Below are 14,097 nucleotides of genomic sequence, written 5' to 3' on the forward strand. Positions count from 1 at the left end.
CAGGGCTCACCATGGAGTGCTGGAAGGCAGGGCTGGAGAGTGTGGCTCCTGCAGGCTCTCCTTGGGCTCTGGCTCCCGGCGGGCACCCACTGTTTGCGCCACTAGCTGGAGCATGGACTTGTCCAGGCTGAGCCAGTCCGAGGGTAGCCTAGGGGATAGCGGCCGGGCTCTGGCTCTGTCTGTGCCCTGGCTTAGAGCAGGCCCCCCTGCCCATCTGTCTACACCAGGGACTGTCTCTTACCTGTTTGTGGGCCGGGCCTCCCGCTGAGCCTTTCGGGACCCGAAGAGGTGTCCCCACTTGATGACCCCAGGTGAAGGCTCTAAGGCTCCTTCCTCATTTTCTGTTGGGGGGGCAGTGGACCCCTCCCTCTCCCGGCTGCGCCTCAGCTCAGCCAGTACAGAATCAGGGGGGCTCCCCATCCAGAAGGGCCAGCCCCTCTCCCGGCCAAGGGTCTCCTCAGGGGCAGGGCAGGCCTCAGCTCCCTCCACGACTCCCTCTCGGGGGGGCGGCCCCCCACCTCCTGTCCCTTTCTTTTTCTCACTGCTGCTGCCGCTGCTGCTATTGCTGCCACCCCGGGGGAACCTAGAACCCTCGGTGGAGCCATCGATGTAGACCTGGGAGCTCTGCATGAGCTGGTACCACCAGCCAGCCTGTCCACTTCGGGCCCACCTGCCACGCCCTGAGCTCCCAGCTGCCTCTGTCTCCTTCTCTTCCTCCTCATCTTCTCCACCTTCTGGGGCACCCACACCCTTCACCCGCTCCCCACGGGCCGCCCCGTCCATGTCTCCAGGGCCCTCCTGGCCCCGGGAGCGGGCCAGCTGCAGTGTCGAGTGGGCGGACAGCAGCAAGTCCTGGGACACCCGCAGCAGCTCCTTGTGCTGCCGCTGCCGCTGCCCACTCTGCAGCAGCCGGTGCTGGAACAGCAGGTCGAGGCTGAAGGGCAGGAGGGCCAGGGGCTGCAGCAGCAGCAGCAGCTCCTCCAAGAGGCCAGGGCACACCGTATGCGCTGCGCTCAGGAAGCCCCACGGCTGGTAGTGGGTCTGGATGATATCTAGGGGAGGAAGAGAGAGGGACTGAGCCACACAGAGAAGCAGGGCCCGGCCTGGGGTGGGCCTGTGAAAGGCAGCCTGGGTGGCGCCACTGCGTACTGCTGCACAGGCTGTGCGCCGTGCCACTTAGATGCACTACAGTGTAAACGATGCCTTCTGAAGTTGTGCAGTGCAGAAGCTCCACAATCTCAAGTGGCAGCCTCGAGTTCAGAGGGGAGAGGTTCCTGGCCACCCTGACTCCCAGGTTGCCTGAGTATCCTGCTGACTCCAAGGCTCTAACACAAGCAGAGGCTGGGAGAGGACTTGGGTAGAAGCCCAAGCCTTGAGGATGAAAGCTTGTGTGGTTCTCCTCCCCACCTCTAGCATCTGAAAGGACAGCTGTGCCTCCCTCTTTTGATCCTCCGAGGCCTGGCCTCTGTTGAGTTTGCAAGACAGAGCAGGGTTCTGAGCATTACCTTCATGGTTATAGAGGTGATTAAACCAGAACTCCAGGGACCGGATGCTGTAGGGAGATAGGTGAAGAGAGTTGAGTCTTGTGTGGATATAGCCAGATGATAAGATACAAAGAAGACGGATATGGGGGGTCACACACAGGGCAGAGGTATAGGTGAACATCTCCCTGCTATGGCAGTGATGCTACCTGGTTAATAGGGAGGGGGTGAACATGTGATTCACAAGTCAATCACTTCCTCTGAGAATGGAGTTGGCTTGCCCATGACCCAAGAAGTCAGGGCAGCTGCTGAGTGAGAGTACAGGATAGCTCAGGACCAACGGGGATGACCTCGGCCCATACTTGAGAAAAGAAGGATACTATGATGTGGGTGCCAAGGTGAACTGGGTCAAGCAGGCTTTGGAAGCAGTGCTGGAATGGACAGGATCAGGGTTACAATATCCAAAGAAACTGAGAACCAGATTAATTTCCAAATGAGCCAGATTATGGATTTGTAAAAGCAGAAGACCATGTTGGTGATCAGTGCCAGAGACTGATGGGTCTGGTGGGAGACCAGTGACCTACTGAGAGAGGCTGTAGCTAGGTGGGGAGAAAGTGAGCTTGGGCCCTGGCCAAAGATCCTGCAGATCCACCCTTTCTGACCCAGTCTAGGGAGCTGGTTCTTCAGAGGTGCCAGAGCCCAGGGGAGGGGACCGGTGGTTTGTAGATTTCCACACACTCACTTGAGCAGGCCGAGGATGAAGGCGTTGAAGCGCATGGTATGACTGGTGAGCTCTGGGAATTGGCTGACTTTGTTGTACAGGCCGTGCAAGACCTTGGTGGATGGGCCTGGGAGGAAGCCAGAGTTGGAGGTCACATGCCCAGTCCTGGAACCCTAAAATTCAGCCTGGGGTCCCTATCTTGCCAGCCAGCACTCACCTAGCTGTGTGGAAGCCTCAACCACACTCCACGGGGTGTTCTTCCGTTGCCCGATGATGACATCTAGCACAAAGGCCTTGAGCCCGTCCTCCAACACCGCCCGGACCGCAGGGCACAAGTACTTCAGAACCAGGTGGCCTACATTGGGGCTCACAGAACTATTCCCCAGCTTTGCCTGTGGATGCAGCAGGGAAGTACAGGGAATCACCTGGAGCCTGACCTTGGTCCCCTCTGACTCTCTTAATCCTTACGGTGCTTCTCTTGCGATCCCCATCTCTAAGTACCCAACTCTGAGTTCTAGAGGCAAGAGAGCAAGGGCAGGTGGTAGCAGAGAATAGGTGAGGGTCAGCAGGGTAGAGCTCAGCTCTCCACAGTTTCTTGCCTACCTTTACCCCAGGATCCCGGCTTGTGCCAAAATGCGCCACAATGAGGTCTACAGCCGTGTTAATAGCTTTCACCAGCCCTGCAAGTGAGAATTTGATGTGACAGGTCCCTAAGCAAGTCCCTGCGCAACTCAGCTGGGACTGAGCCCTCAGTGGGGAGAGGGAAGGGCTTACACACACACACACACACACACACACACACACACTCACTCACTGTGTCCCTGCACACACACAAGGCCGTGGCCTCTTCCTGTTTTTGCCCAGTTCTCAAGCCCCTCCTGTTTTCGCCTCCCTGCCCAGACCCACCTCAATGATTCCGTTGTCAAGACACTCAACATCCTCACTTCCTTGCCCTCTTGCTCCAAACCTTGATCACTCTAACCATCTGTCCTCTCCACTCTGAGAAACCAGGCTATTGGCTGTTGTTGGTGAAAGTCCAGCGCTACTCACACCAGTGCCTGGGAGGGGCACTTCTTTGATGTGTGCCTTGTAGCACCATTTGCTATGCTCTCAAGTTGCCTTGCCAAATCTTGACCCCTCTCTCAAGCCCTTGGTTCTACTTCACACAGAGAACAGAGGCCACTGGTGATGAATTCAACTTCCCTGTCCATCCAAAAGACAGAACTACATTACAACTATCTTCCTTCCCACCTGCCCTCTCGTAATCCCTTTCCAACTTGGAGGAAGGTGGCTATTCCCCTTCTTGCCTAAGTTTCTTCCCTCTCCCTAAACTCTGAGTCCCCCACTCTGCCTCTGTGAGGGACTTTAGCTTCATCTTTCTCCCTTTCACAGGCTGCTTCTCTAAGGCCCACAGTTATGCTCAATCCTCTCCCCATCATCTCACTTAAACAGGTCTGCTAAATAGACTGGTTCCTTGTCAGTCCTTACCTTATTAGATGTTACCATCATGTTTACCCAAACCGCTAGAGCTTGTAGTACTTGAGCTCCCCCAGTATAGCACATGGGAGTCTCCCTCACTATACTTAGCTCCCTGAGGGAGGAAACTAAAACCTGATTCTTAAGCATCTGATAAAGGATCCTTGCCCACTTGCAAATACTCACGATCCACAGTACAAAGACTTCTACCTCTTGCCCCAGTACCTGTGCTCTCTAATTGCCTCCCAACACTTGGAGTTCTAAAACAGGGAAATATTCTGAAGGGCTAGATAGTAGGGCAACAGGCACAAATAGGTAGTGATAGCAGATCTCCCGTCCGGAGCTAGGAGAAATATTCACCTTTTTTCTGAAGCAGGTCAATGGAAACGGCCTCTGAGTTGCCATCTGGGGACAGACAGAACTCAGCTGGAGGCTTCTCAGTCAAGGAAAAGGGGTCTTGGAAGTCAGGGCAGGTCAGTGGTAACGGCTTCACTACTTGACCTGAAAAGAAGAGAAAAATCAATCCCAAGCAATTCTCTTTCTGAGTTGCAGCTCAGTTCTGTGCCTCACACCCTCTGAGATGTGTGATTTTGGGACTGACCCCTTCTCTAGCCCCTCCCAGCTATGGCAGAGCCTGCCCTGGGTTTACTGGGGACCTGGCCCCCACACACCGTTCAGCCGGCAGTTCAGATGGCCAGCAGCACCGAGGGAGCCAGGGAACTCAAAGATGGGGTTCCTTCGGGCCAGTCGACCATCCTGTGGCCTTCGGTCTAGGCTCCCTGACAAACCAGGTGGCCCTAGAGGGTTCTTCCTCCTGTATTCCCTCCACTTGAGTGCTTGAGGGGATAGATGATTGGCTGAAAGCAGAACAGATTAGCAAAAGAGACAGGAAATAGTTAGAAGACAGCATTTCATACCCACCCAGTGGGCCCATATAAAACATGAGGGTTGGCATGTCAGCCACAGATGCAAACATTGCAACCTCTGACCCCAAGGTGGAGTATAAGAAACCATTCAGTGGGGAGGTAGCTTGCTTGGGGTGGGGTGGGGGGCAGGCACTGAACCTCATACCATTATTGGGCCTGGAAGCCATGCTGCCCTCACCACCTCCCCGGGCCAGGCTCTCTGCCCGGCTGAGGCTAGATCTCCAGGAGCCCAGAGGAGGCAAGCTTCCTGTTCCATGGAGTCGGTACTCAGCCAAGGTCAGTATCTTCTGATGCTCCTTTTGCGGCTGCTGGGAGGTGGCAGGCCGGACAGCAGGTGGACAGGAGCGGCCCCATGGAGGTGGGCTTTCTGTGGCTGTGGTCTGCTCTGGGGGAGGGGAGCACGAAGTGGAGGCGGAAGAGTCGGTGCTGGGCCCAAAGGGGCCGGCACTCCGGATGGGGGAGTAGCTGCCCAGGGGTGACGGCCGTGAGGTTTGTGGCTCAGGCCCAGCTTTCCTGGCACCTCCGCTGGTGGATGCCTGAAACTCCCCTGAAGGAGCCTGGGCTGGGACCTGAGCAGCGGGGGCAGCCAGGGGGGCACGCTGCGGTGCACGGGTGCAGCCCGAGAGGCTGTAGAGCTGGGAAAGGCTGTGGAGGGCCCGGGACTTGGCCAGCTGCTTGGGGAAGTGGTGCTGGAACACGAAGGGCTGGATGGGCAGCGTGGTTGGCCTCTGCTCCTTGCTGTAGCGAAGGACGGGTCGGCTCTCAGCACCACCCCCTGCGGCAACAGGGATGGAGAAGGAATCAGACGAACGCTGAAACTCACGTGAGAGGAAGCCAAGAAGCAGTCAGGAGGTGCTGCTCCCTGGGGAACGGGGATGAGAGGGGCAGGACCCGGGCTGAAGGAACTGATGGGGTAGGGGGAATGCAAGTTTGTGGAATGTGCTCCTCCCGTCTTTTGTAAACCTTTTCCTAGTGTGTTTACGATATTGACCTGTCTTGTACCTCTTGACTGTTCAGCCCTTCTTCATTTTCTTGACTTCAAAGATGGGCGTATCTTAAGGCTCAATTCTTATATTTCACTCTACACTTTCTTTTCTTTTTTTGTTTTGTTTACTCTACACTTTCTTCCCTGCCTTGTTCACGTTCAGACGGTCGTACAGGCGACTCCAGAACCCATGGCTTTAACCCCAACCTTCTTCTTGATCTCTAGATCATTCTGCTTTAGGGTTCTGCTTTCATTTAAAATTTGCCATTTTAAAACACCTCATTCATTCTCCTGATGATTTCCATTTCTGCCAATGGCAGAACCATCATTTTCTCTGTTTCTAAGGCCTAAAGACTTGGAGTTAGTAATATCTTTTCAGGGTCAAGATGTTAATTTACTTCAAGCTTTCGCCCATCATCCCGTCTCCACTAGAGCCGACACATTTCATTTTTGAGCAAATCTAACCGCAATAAAATATTTCTTTACTTGCAGCTAGAATCAGCCCCCTGTCACCCTATCCACCCTGCTCCCGCTCTTTCATGATCCTGGTATTGGAGCCCCAGAGCCCACATCTGCTCTCTCTACATAGAGGTGTGTTCCCCAGGAGTGGTCCTCTCCTGTTCTTTCAGCCAATCTTCTAGTCAGTGTCCCTCAAAACATGGGTCTCACTCCAAAACATGGGACTCACTCACACAACAGGACACTGCACAGAGGGAAAGTCTTTGTGTCTGGGCTGTGCTGTTAATGAAACACTGCACACACTGTAAACATGTGAATGAACACAAGGTGGCGCTATAAGCATCCCTACCACCTGAAACCCTGGGTGTGGCTCATTGGCACCCCTGGCTCAACAGTTCTGAGGAAGGAATTAGTATCCATACTTGAAAGATCTGGGTATTGGAAATTTAGAGATTAAGTCATTCGCCCAAGGTCACACAACTAGAAAGCGGCAGAGCTAGAATTCTGCCTAAGTCAGAGTTTGACTTTGGAGCTAACGTTCTCTTTACCACGTTGTACTACACATGAAATGGTATCAGGCTGGATTTTCCTATTCCTCGTCTTTCCCCATTCATTTACTTCAGCGAGTCTTAAGGGGATGGTGACCACAACCCTGTAAGGGAGATGTTTCAGATCCACTCTCAGTGGACACTTTCAGACTATACCCTCCTGCTTTTCCCAGTCAGTGATCAGAGAACAACCCTTGTCATTCTCCCTTGCTCACTATGCTCCAGCGATACCTTCTGTCCTTAAACATGCCAAGTTCATTAACATCTCGGGGCCTTTCGTACTCGCTGAAATTGTCTCATCATTCAGGCATCACCTCAAGCATCACTTCATTAAGACCTTCTCTGACCACCCCAGTCCCTCTGGCAAGTCATGCTCTCATCACCCTGTTGTATTTCCTTTTTAGCCATTTTTCACTATCAGAAATTATCTTATTTGTTTATTGTCCATTACTCCTTATAAGGGCTCCAGAAAAGCAGGGATTTTTAAATTGTTTACTGCTGTATCCCCAGTGCCTAGAACAGACCCTGGTACATGGTAGGTACTGAATAAAGATTTGTTAAATGAATGAATCCTCACTCTCACCCTCTGTTCAGTATTGTCTCACTGCATCCAAATCTTCTTACATATATCAGCTTTAGGAAGTATTTTATTTCCTGTGGCGCTACTGCCCACAGAACAAAGTCTAATCTTCTCAGTCAGGTAGGTGTCCACACCTGCCATGCTCATTGACCCCACTCTTCCTGCCCCATTCCCATCTTTAAGCACCCTGCTTTTCCTACTGGGAATGTCTTCATCCTCTCCACTTATTTAAATACCAAATTTCAAGACTGAGCTGACGCTGGCTATCAGAGTAGGCCCTCCCAATCCCAGCTTTACTGTACATGCTATGTAGACCATGTCTGAATTAGACTATCTATTCCTACTCTTTTAAAAATCCTCCCTGCTAAGTTCTCAGGGAGTAAGATCAGGGAAGGGGGAGGGGTGGCTACTCTGGGGAGTGAGTATCAGTTCTACCCGCAGGGAATACAGGGAATAAGTTTTCTCATTTTCTATGTGACAGCCCTTAAGAAAACTGTAGATAGAGACCACATTCACCCAAGTCTGTTCTTCTGTAGGCGACACAGCCCCAGCCCCTCAGTTCCCTCTTAACATGGAGTGTCCAGAACTTCCAGCTGGGCTCTAAGTGGTTCACAAGGGTGAGGGGGACCTATCAACTCCTCCCTTCTCCAGTCTCTAAATGAATCCAACCATTTTAACTTTTTGGAAGCCCTTCCAAACTGCTGACTCATTCTGAGTTTGCAATCACTTAAATATCCCAAATCAACTCAAGTACAGCTTACATTATCAAAGTTCATATTGGTCCCTGAAAGAACAAAACATTCTTTCCCGACTTGGTAAAATCCTTTCGAATCTTGATTCTGCTGCTCAGAATCTCAAAGAGATCTCACTTCTTTTGTCATCATTTTTTGATATAAAAAAAAGTTGTACAGAATCAAGAAAAAAGCCCTGTGGTAAGTCACTGGAGACTTATGGGACAAAACAGCATCTCAATATGAAAATTCTTATCTGATGGCAAAAACACTTTTAAGGCCTCTCCTCCCATCTCTGACCAGGACTGCTCTTGCCTTCAGAGTGCAAGCCACAGCACCCCCTGTGCCTAGATATCACCCACCAGACGCTGCAATCTCAGAAGAGCGTGGGTTCCAAAGGACTCTGGCCAATCCCTGCTGTTTCTGACCCCCCTCTTCCCTAGAGACCCTCCTGCATCCCTTCCCCAAGGGCAGCTCCTCTGTGTATGTTTAGGAGCGTGAAGTCTTCTGATAGACTGTGATGTCCCTAACAGCAGAGATAACACCATTTATGATTTTTTAACCCCTTTCCTTTGAGAAGCCAACAGACCAACCTAAGGCTACAGACAGCAAATTCCCCTTTATCGACCTTTCCCCTGCTTTATCTCCCCTTTCCTTCCAAACCCTCTGAGATCTGGCTTCTACCCTGGCCACTCCCAAATGCTGCTTTTGGGATTCTTCAGCCTTAATCCTAGCGATTTCTTTTCAGAACTCATTTGTTGAACCTAACTCTTTTTGAAATGTTCCCCTCCTTTGGCTCCTGTGACTTCACTCTCTCCTGGTTTTCCCTCTATTTTGGCTAATTTTTCTCAGTCTCTTTTGAGGGTTGCTCTGCTCAACCTTAAATCACTGTATCCCCAGGGCTCTGTCCATCATTCCCTTTATAACTCTACACATTCTCCCTGGATGTTCTCATCCACTCATAGCTTCAACTACTATTTTTATTCCAATGACTCTCTGATCACAGTGGTCTCCTGACCTCCAGGGAGACATCCTTTCTAATCTACCTTCCACCCAAACAATCAGTGATCTTTCTAAAATGCAAATCAAAACATGCCACTATGCTGTTACAAACCAAAAAATGCCACTTCCCTGATTAAAATCCTTTAATGGTTCCATCCACATTCCACTATGGCTATACTAAATTATTTGCAGTTTCTGGAAAGCATAAAGATATTCTGTGCCTTTGTGATTTTGTATAGACTACTGTACGAGCCTAGAATGTTCTTTTTACGAGTCTCCACAAAGCCTATTCCTAATCATTTTTGTAGACTGCGTAAATGTAAACTGTATTAGCACTCCTCTGACATTCTGGTCTGTTTAGCTATCCCTCTCATAGACTAGTACCACACACTGCCATCTCACATTTTAATTTTGTTTCCTTTTTTGTTTCCACCCTTCATCGGAATTCCTTGAGGACAGAGATTGTTCCTCTCATCTATCACCAGCACCCACTTAACACAGAGCTTTTAAAAAATAATTACTTAAGTGTAATGAAGTAAATAGGGAAAGAGCTGGCCTGGGAGGCTTAAAGGTTAAGTGTCAGGTCTCAGGTTCTTTGAAGAGTGGCTACAATCACTGATCAAAGAATGAACTTACTGATACCCAGGGTGGTTTGCCTGTTGGACATTTCCCTTAAACACTGCAAATTCCTTAATGTCCAAAATGGAACTCATGCCTTATTCCTTTTCCAGTAAATCTACTTCTGTGTTTGCAGTCCCTAACCATGTATCAACATCTTTCCAGTCATCCGGGCTTAGAATCACAATCTTTTGAGTACTTCCTTTCCCGATACATCAATCTCTAAGTTGTGCTGATTTTATCTCCTTGGTGTATTTTTTATTCTCCATCCTCCTTCCCCCTATTACAACTGTAGGACATGCTCTGGACTGGAAAGATGACTGATCTAGGCTGAGGAACCTCTAGTGGTATGCGTGGGGTGGTGGGCAGGGCCCTACTACTGAGGAGGCCATGCACACACCCTAGTATTCTCCAGCCTTTAAGTTCCTTACCGTCAGCTCTAGCTCTTGCATCCCTCTGGGTATGGCTGCTGGCTGCGCTCCCTGGGAGAGCAGGCCCTGGATCCATCAGCTGGGCCAGGGGGCCTTGCCCAGCAGCTCTGAGGCCAGCAGGTGGCATCTCACTGGACTGGGGGCCCTGACAGACCTGGGTGGACCAGGGCTCTGGGCCAACTAGGTCAATGCCTGGCCCCAAGGGCATGGGTGGTAGGCTATGGCTACAGTGAGTGCCCTCATCTAGTGGGCCCACCCTATCTTGCTGGGCTTCCTGGATGGGTGAGAACTCCTGGGAGGAGTCCCCAGCGCTCACTCGCAGTGGGGGGGAGCCAGAGCCTGCAGCTTTCTTCCGGCCCTTGGCGAGTTCAGCAAAGGAGGTGACCCGCCGAGGTGGGGAACTAGGCCCAGTCAGGGCTGCAGGGCCCTCACTCAGGCGTACTGGGCAACTCAACATGCGTTCCAGTGAGCCCAGGCGGATAGGAGGGCTGCGCTCTAGGCCGCGGTCGTAGCTTCGAGAGCGCTGACGTCCAGTGCTGAGGTTGGGGGGTGAAGTATTAGTGTACACCTGCCCCTCGATCACACTGGGGCCCACGGGAGCTGGTGCTTCCACTTCGGAGTCCACTGCTTCTTGTTCCTCTGGCTGGACTTCTGGCTTCTGGAACAGGTAATACTCAGAGGGCTGGCTAGGGCCAGGGTCTGGGCCAGGGCCTGGTGCAGGACTTATCTTGGTGTGTTCCTCTGAGCAGCTGGTGATGGAAGAGCCAGCTGGGCTTGGGGATGATTGGGAGGACAGGTCACAGGTGACAAGTTTATAGTAATTCTGTGTGGCCACAACAAGACGGGCCTGGCTCTGGAAGCAGGCTGTGAGGTCAGCCACAGCTGGGCAGGGCTCACAGTGCGAGCGGTAGGAGTTGCAGTTGGCATCAAGCTCAGGAGACGAGGCATGAGGACAGCCATAGCCACCTTCCCTCCCTCCACTGTCAGGGTGGTGGGACTCACAGGACATCTTAGACTCAGCTGGGGAGGGCTGCAGGTCCAGGTAGAAGGCGCTGGGGTCTGAGTGGCTGCAGAAGGAAGAGTCGCTGCAAGACTGCGGGGCAGAGTTGAGATTGGCGTGGGAGTTGCCGTGCATCTTGTTGTAGAGGGTGCTGAAGGTGACCAGCACACCGTCTGAGCTGTTGCAGGAGGAGTCGCTCACATAGCCCATGGACTGGTCAGCCGCTTCGGACGGACTGGATGTGCTACTGCAGCGGCAGTGCTGGGGTCCTGAGCCTGAGCATCTGGGGTTCCTTGGGGATTCATCTGAACTGAGCTTCCACTCCTGGTCAAAGGAAAAGCCAGAGGTATCACTGGCTCCACCCCCACTGCCACTCCCACCAGGGCCCCCATACTCATCCAGCTCCATGGTCTCTGCTTCCGGCTCTGGCCGGCAGCTGTGGCTAGTGCTGCACTGCTGGGCATCCAAGGTGGTCACTGGCTCCTGTTCCTGCCCCTCCACCACTCCAGCCCGACTACGTGTTGCCCCCCATGGCCTGCCCACTCTGGGGCCAGGTGGTGGCAGCTGGAAAGAGGAGAGATGGAAGGTGGGCTGGCCGGCCCTGTGCAGGTGGAAGGACTGCTGGGTGGCACCATCACCAATGCTGTCATCATACAGGTCACCAAGTCTTGGCTCAGCCACACCCTCTTGCAGCAAAAAGGGATTGTGTCGTTTAGGGGCCCCGGGGCCTCTTCCATCCCGACCCCTGTTCTTGGTGCTGTCTGCAGATCGCACAGATCCCCCGGGAGCAGAATGCAGACTGTTGTATAGCAGGGAGTCGGCTTGTCCCAGGTCTTGATCAGGCTGGGTGATGCCCAGCTCAGGTGGGCAGAAGGGATTGGGTCTTGTGCTCCCGCCACCTGCACTTGCCCCTCCGCAGCATTGCCTGTCTGGGACTTGACAGTGTACCAGGGGGATGTGGTGGACGATGAGGGTCTCTCCAGTCAGCTTTGGGGGACTATCCATTCTGGAAAGTTCGAACAAGGGCATCAACAGCACCAGACACTGCCCCCGGAGCCCAGTGGGGCAGAACACATTTCATCAGGAGAGCTTGGTACCTGGAGAGAGAGGGAAAGAAAGGGAACCTAATGTCACCTTCCCGAAGTCAGGGACATGCCCTTACCCATATCATTTTCAGATGGAGAAGAGCCCAAGAGGAAAAAAGATTCAGAGTCAAGATGGAGCTGGATAATACAGCCTGTCAGGGCACACTTTCTGCATTGCACAGGTCCAGCTCTTGAGTTCCCCTTCATTTTAAGTTCGTCATGCATCCACTTGCAACAAAATGCCACATCTGAAGGTCTGGGGAATCTCAGGGACAGCATTTTCTCCTTCTCTTTCTTAGCAGTAAATAACGACTAGTCCTGAGTACAAAAAATGTATGAATAATGACATAACTAAGAAAAAACCGTCTAAGATGCCTGAAAGGGTACTAGGCACTGAGGAAATACAGAGATGTCTTAGACACAGCTACAGCACGTTTACAGATGAGGGGGAAAATCACAAATAATGTATCATGTATGCATAGCAATAAGCTATAATTTTGCAAGAAAAATAAATTTTAATGCATTATATCATTTGACGCCTATGTCATCTTGGACACCTTTTCTCCTCCTCTGAGCCCCAGAATACCTGTCCCTCTCTGATGGCTGTGGGCTAAGGATCCTCACTCTCCCCACTACTGTACTGGAGCTTCTTGAATAGAGACCGAGTTAGGCATCAGACTACTAGTATGGCTGATGCCAGCCTCTTCCTTCTCAAGGTGGGTAGGGGTCTGTTTTTATCTTTTTTGTATCATTCCAGCACAACATCAGATAAGGCTTGGCAAACATGAGGCATAATATATCCTTTTTTTAAAAAAAATTAATTAATTAATTAATTTTTGGCTGCGTTGGGTCTTCGCTGCTGCGCACGAGCTTTCTCTAGTTGTGGCGAGCGGGGGCTACACTTTGCTGCAGTGCGCGGGCTTCTCATTATGGTGGCTTTTCTTGTTGCAGAGCACGGGCTCTAGGCACACGGGCTTCAGTAGTTGTGGCGCGTGGGCTCAGTAGTTGTGGCTCGCGGGTTCTAGAGCTCAGGGTCAGTAGTTGTGGCGCATGGGCTTAGTTGCTCCACAGCATGTGGGATCTTCCCGGACCAGGGCTTGAACCCATGTCCCCTGAATTGGCAGGTGGATTCTTAACCACTGCACCACCAGGGAAGTCCCCAGGCAAAAAATATTTTTAATATTTATCTAGCTCAGGGTACAGATCTGAAGTGCCCAGATTCTGCCCAGTTTTAGCCAAAACTTTAACTATGAGGGTCCCCTAAAAAGTCTTCTCTTCCCAGTTTTACCTCTGATAGGTTAAGGTCAAGTTCTCTACACAGAGCCCATGCTAAGCTTCTCTGGTCTCTTGGCTGGACCATGGCAGAATGGCCTCCTCAAGTTCTAGTCTCCTGTGCTACCAAGTTCAGGTCCCAAAAGACTTCACTTGCTCAGACTTCTCCTACCTAATTTCTCCTAATTCATTCATTTCTCTTCTTTTCCTTATCATTCCTGTCATTTTCCTTACCTACCATGAGTCTAAACCCCTCACTGCCTATAAGTTCTCCATCATTTAGTTGAACCCGTACACCACCAATTTTTAAAAGTGTAACTCACTTAGATCACAGGATCAGAGCTCTTCATGCAGAGTACAGTAAAGAGCCAGGCAAGTCACACATGCTCAAGGACATGAACAGGCAACACACAAAAGAAAAAATTCAAATGGCTAATAAATACATGTGCGAGGGACACTATTAAATATATTTTTTTGTGTTAAGTTAAATTACATTAAAATTAAAAGGCAAGTATTTACCTTCTTTCTTCCTCCTTTCCTTTCTGAGAGGAAGGCTCCTCTGTTGGACTTCCCAAGCCTTTGTGTGTTGATTGTGGTAAGGAGTAGATATGCAGAAAGGCAGAAATCAGAGAGGCTAAACTGAGCCACAAGGCTAAGATTTACAGAAGAAAACATGGGAGTAAATGAATTATCTTAGATTAAGATTAAGATTGGATGCTTTCTTAGATAAGATACCAAAAACACAAGTGATAATAGAGAAAATAGATAAGGTAGATTTCATA

The 14,097-nt window shown here is 51.1% G+C and overlaps 1 protein-coding gene across 2 annotated transcripts in view; it reads right to left on the reverse strand.

Moving 5' to 3' along the window:
* The window catches only part of RUSC2 (RUN and SH3 domain containing 2), a 58,511-nt gene that overhangs the window by 776 nt on the left and 43,638 nt on the right, over positions 1 to 14,097 (reverse strand). For both annotated transcript variants that reach the window (XM_068553859.1, XM_068553858.1), the window contains exons 2-11: positions 9,959 to 12,055; positions 4,750 to 5,379; positions 4,350 to 4,535; positions 4,039 to 4,179; positions 2,806 to 2,882; positions 2,420 to 2,594; positions 2,224 to 2,329; positions 1,506 to 1,552; positions 242 to 1,052; positions 11 to 148 (exon numbers count right to left, since the gene is read on the reverse strand). In XM_068553859.1, the coding sequence (XP_068409960.1) occupies positions 11 to 148; positions 242 to 1,052; positions 1,506 to 1,552; positions 2,224 to 2,329; positions 2,420 to 2,594; positions 2,806 to 2,882; positions 4,039 to 4,179; positions 4,350 to 4,535; positions 4,750 to 5,379; positions 9,959 to 11,987 (4,340 nt within the window). In that variant the 5' untranslated portion in view covers positions 11,988 to 12,055. The remainder of the gene's footprint in view (positions 1 to 10; positions 149 to 241; positions 1,053 to 1,505; positions 1,553 to 2,223; positions 2,330 to 2,419; positions 2,595 to 2,805; positions 2,883 to 4,038; positions 4,180 to 4,349; positions 4,536 to 4,749; positions 5,380 to 9,958; positions 12,056 to 14,097) is intronic.

Source organism: Eschrichtius robustus, chromosome 10 (genome assembly GCF_028021215.1).
Source record: "Eschrichtius robustus isolate mEscRob2 chromosome 10, mEscRob2.pri, whole genome shotgun sequence".
NCBI classification, from domain to species: domain Eukaryota; kingdom Metazoa; phylum Chordata; class Mammalia; order Artiodactyla; family Eschrichtiidae; genus Eschrichtius; species Eschrichtius robustus.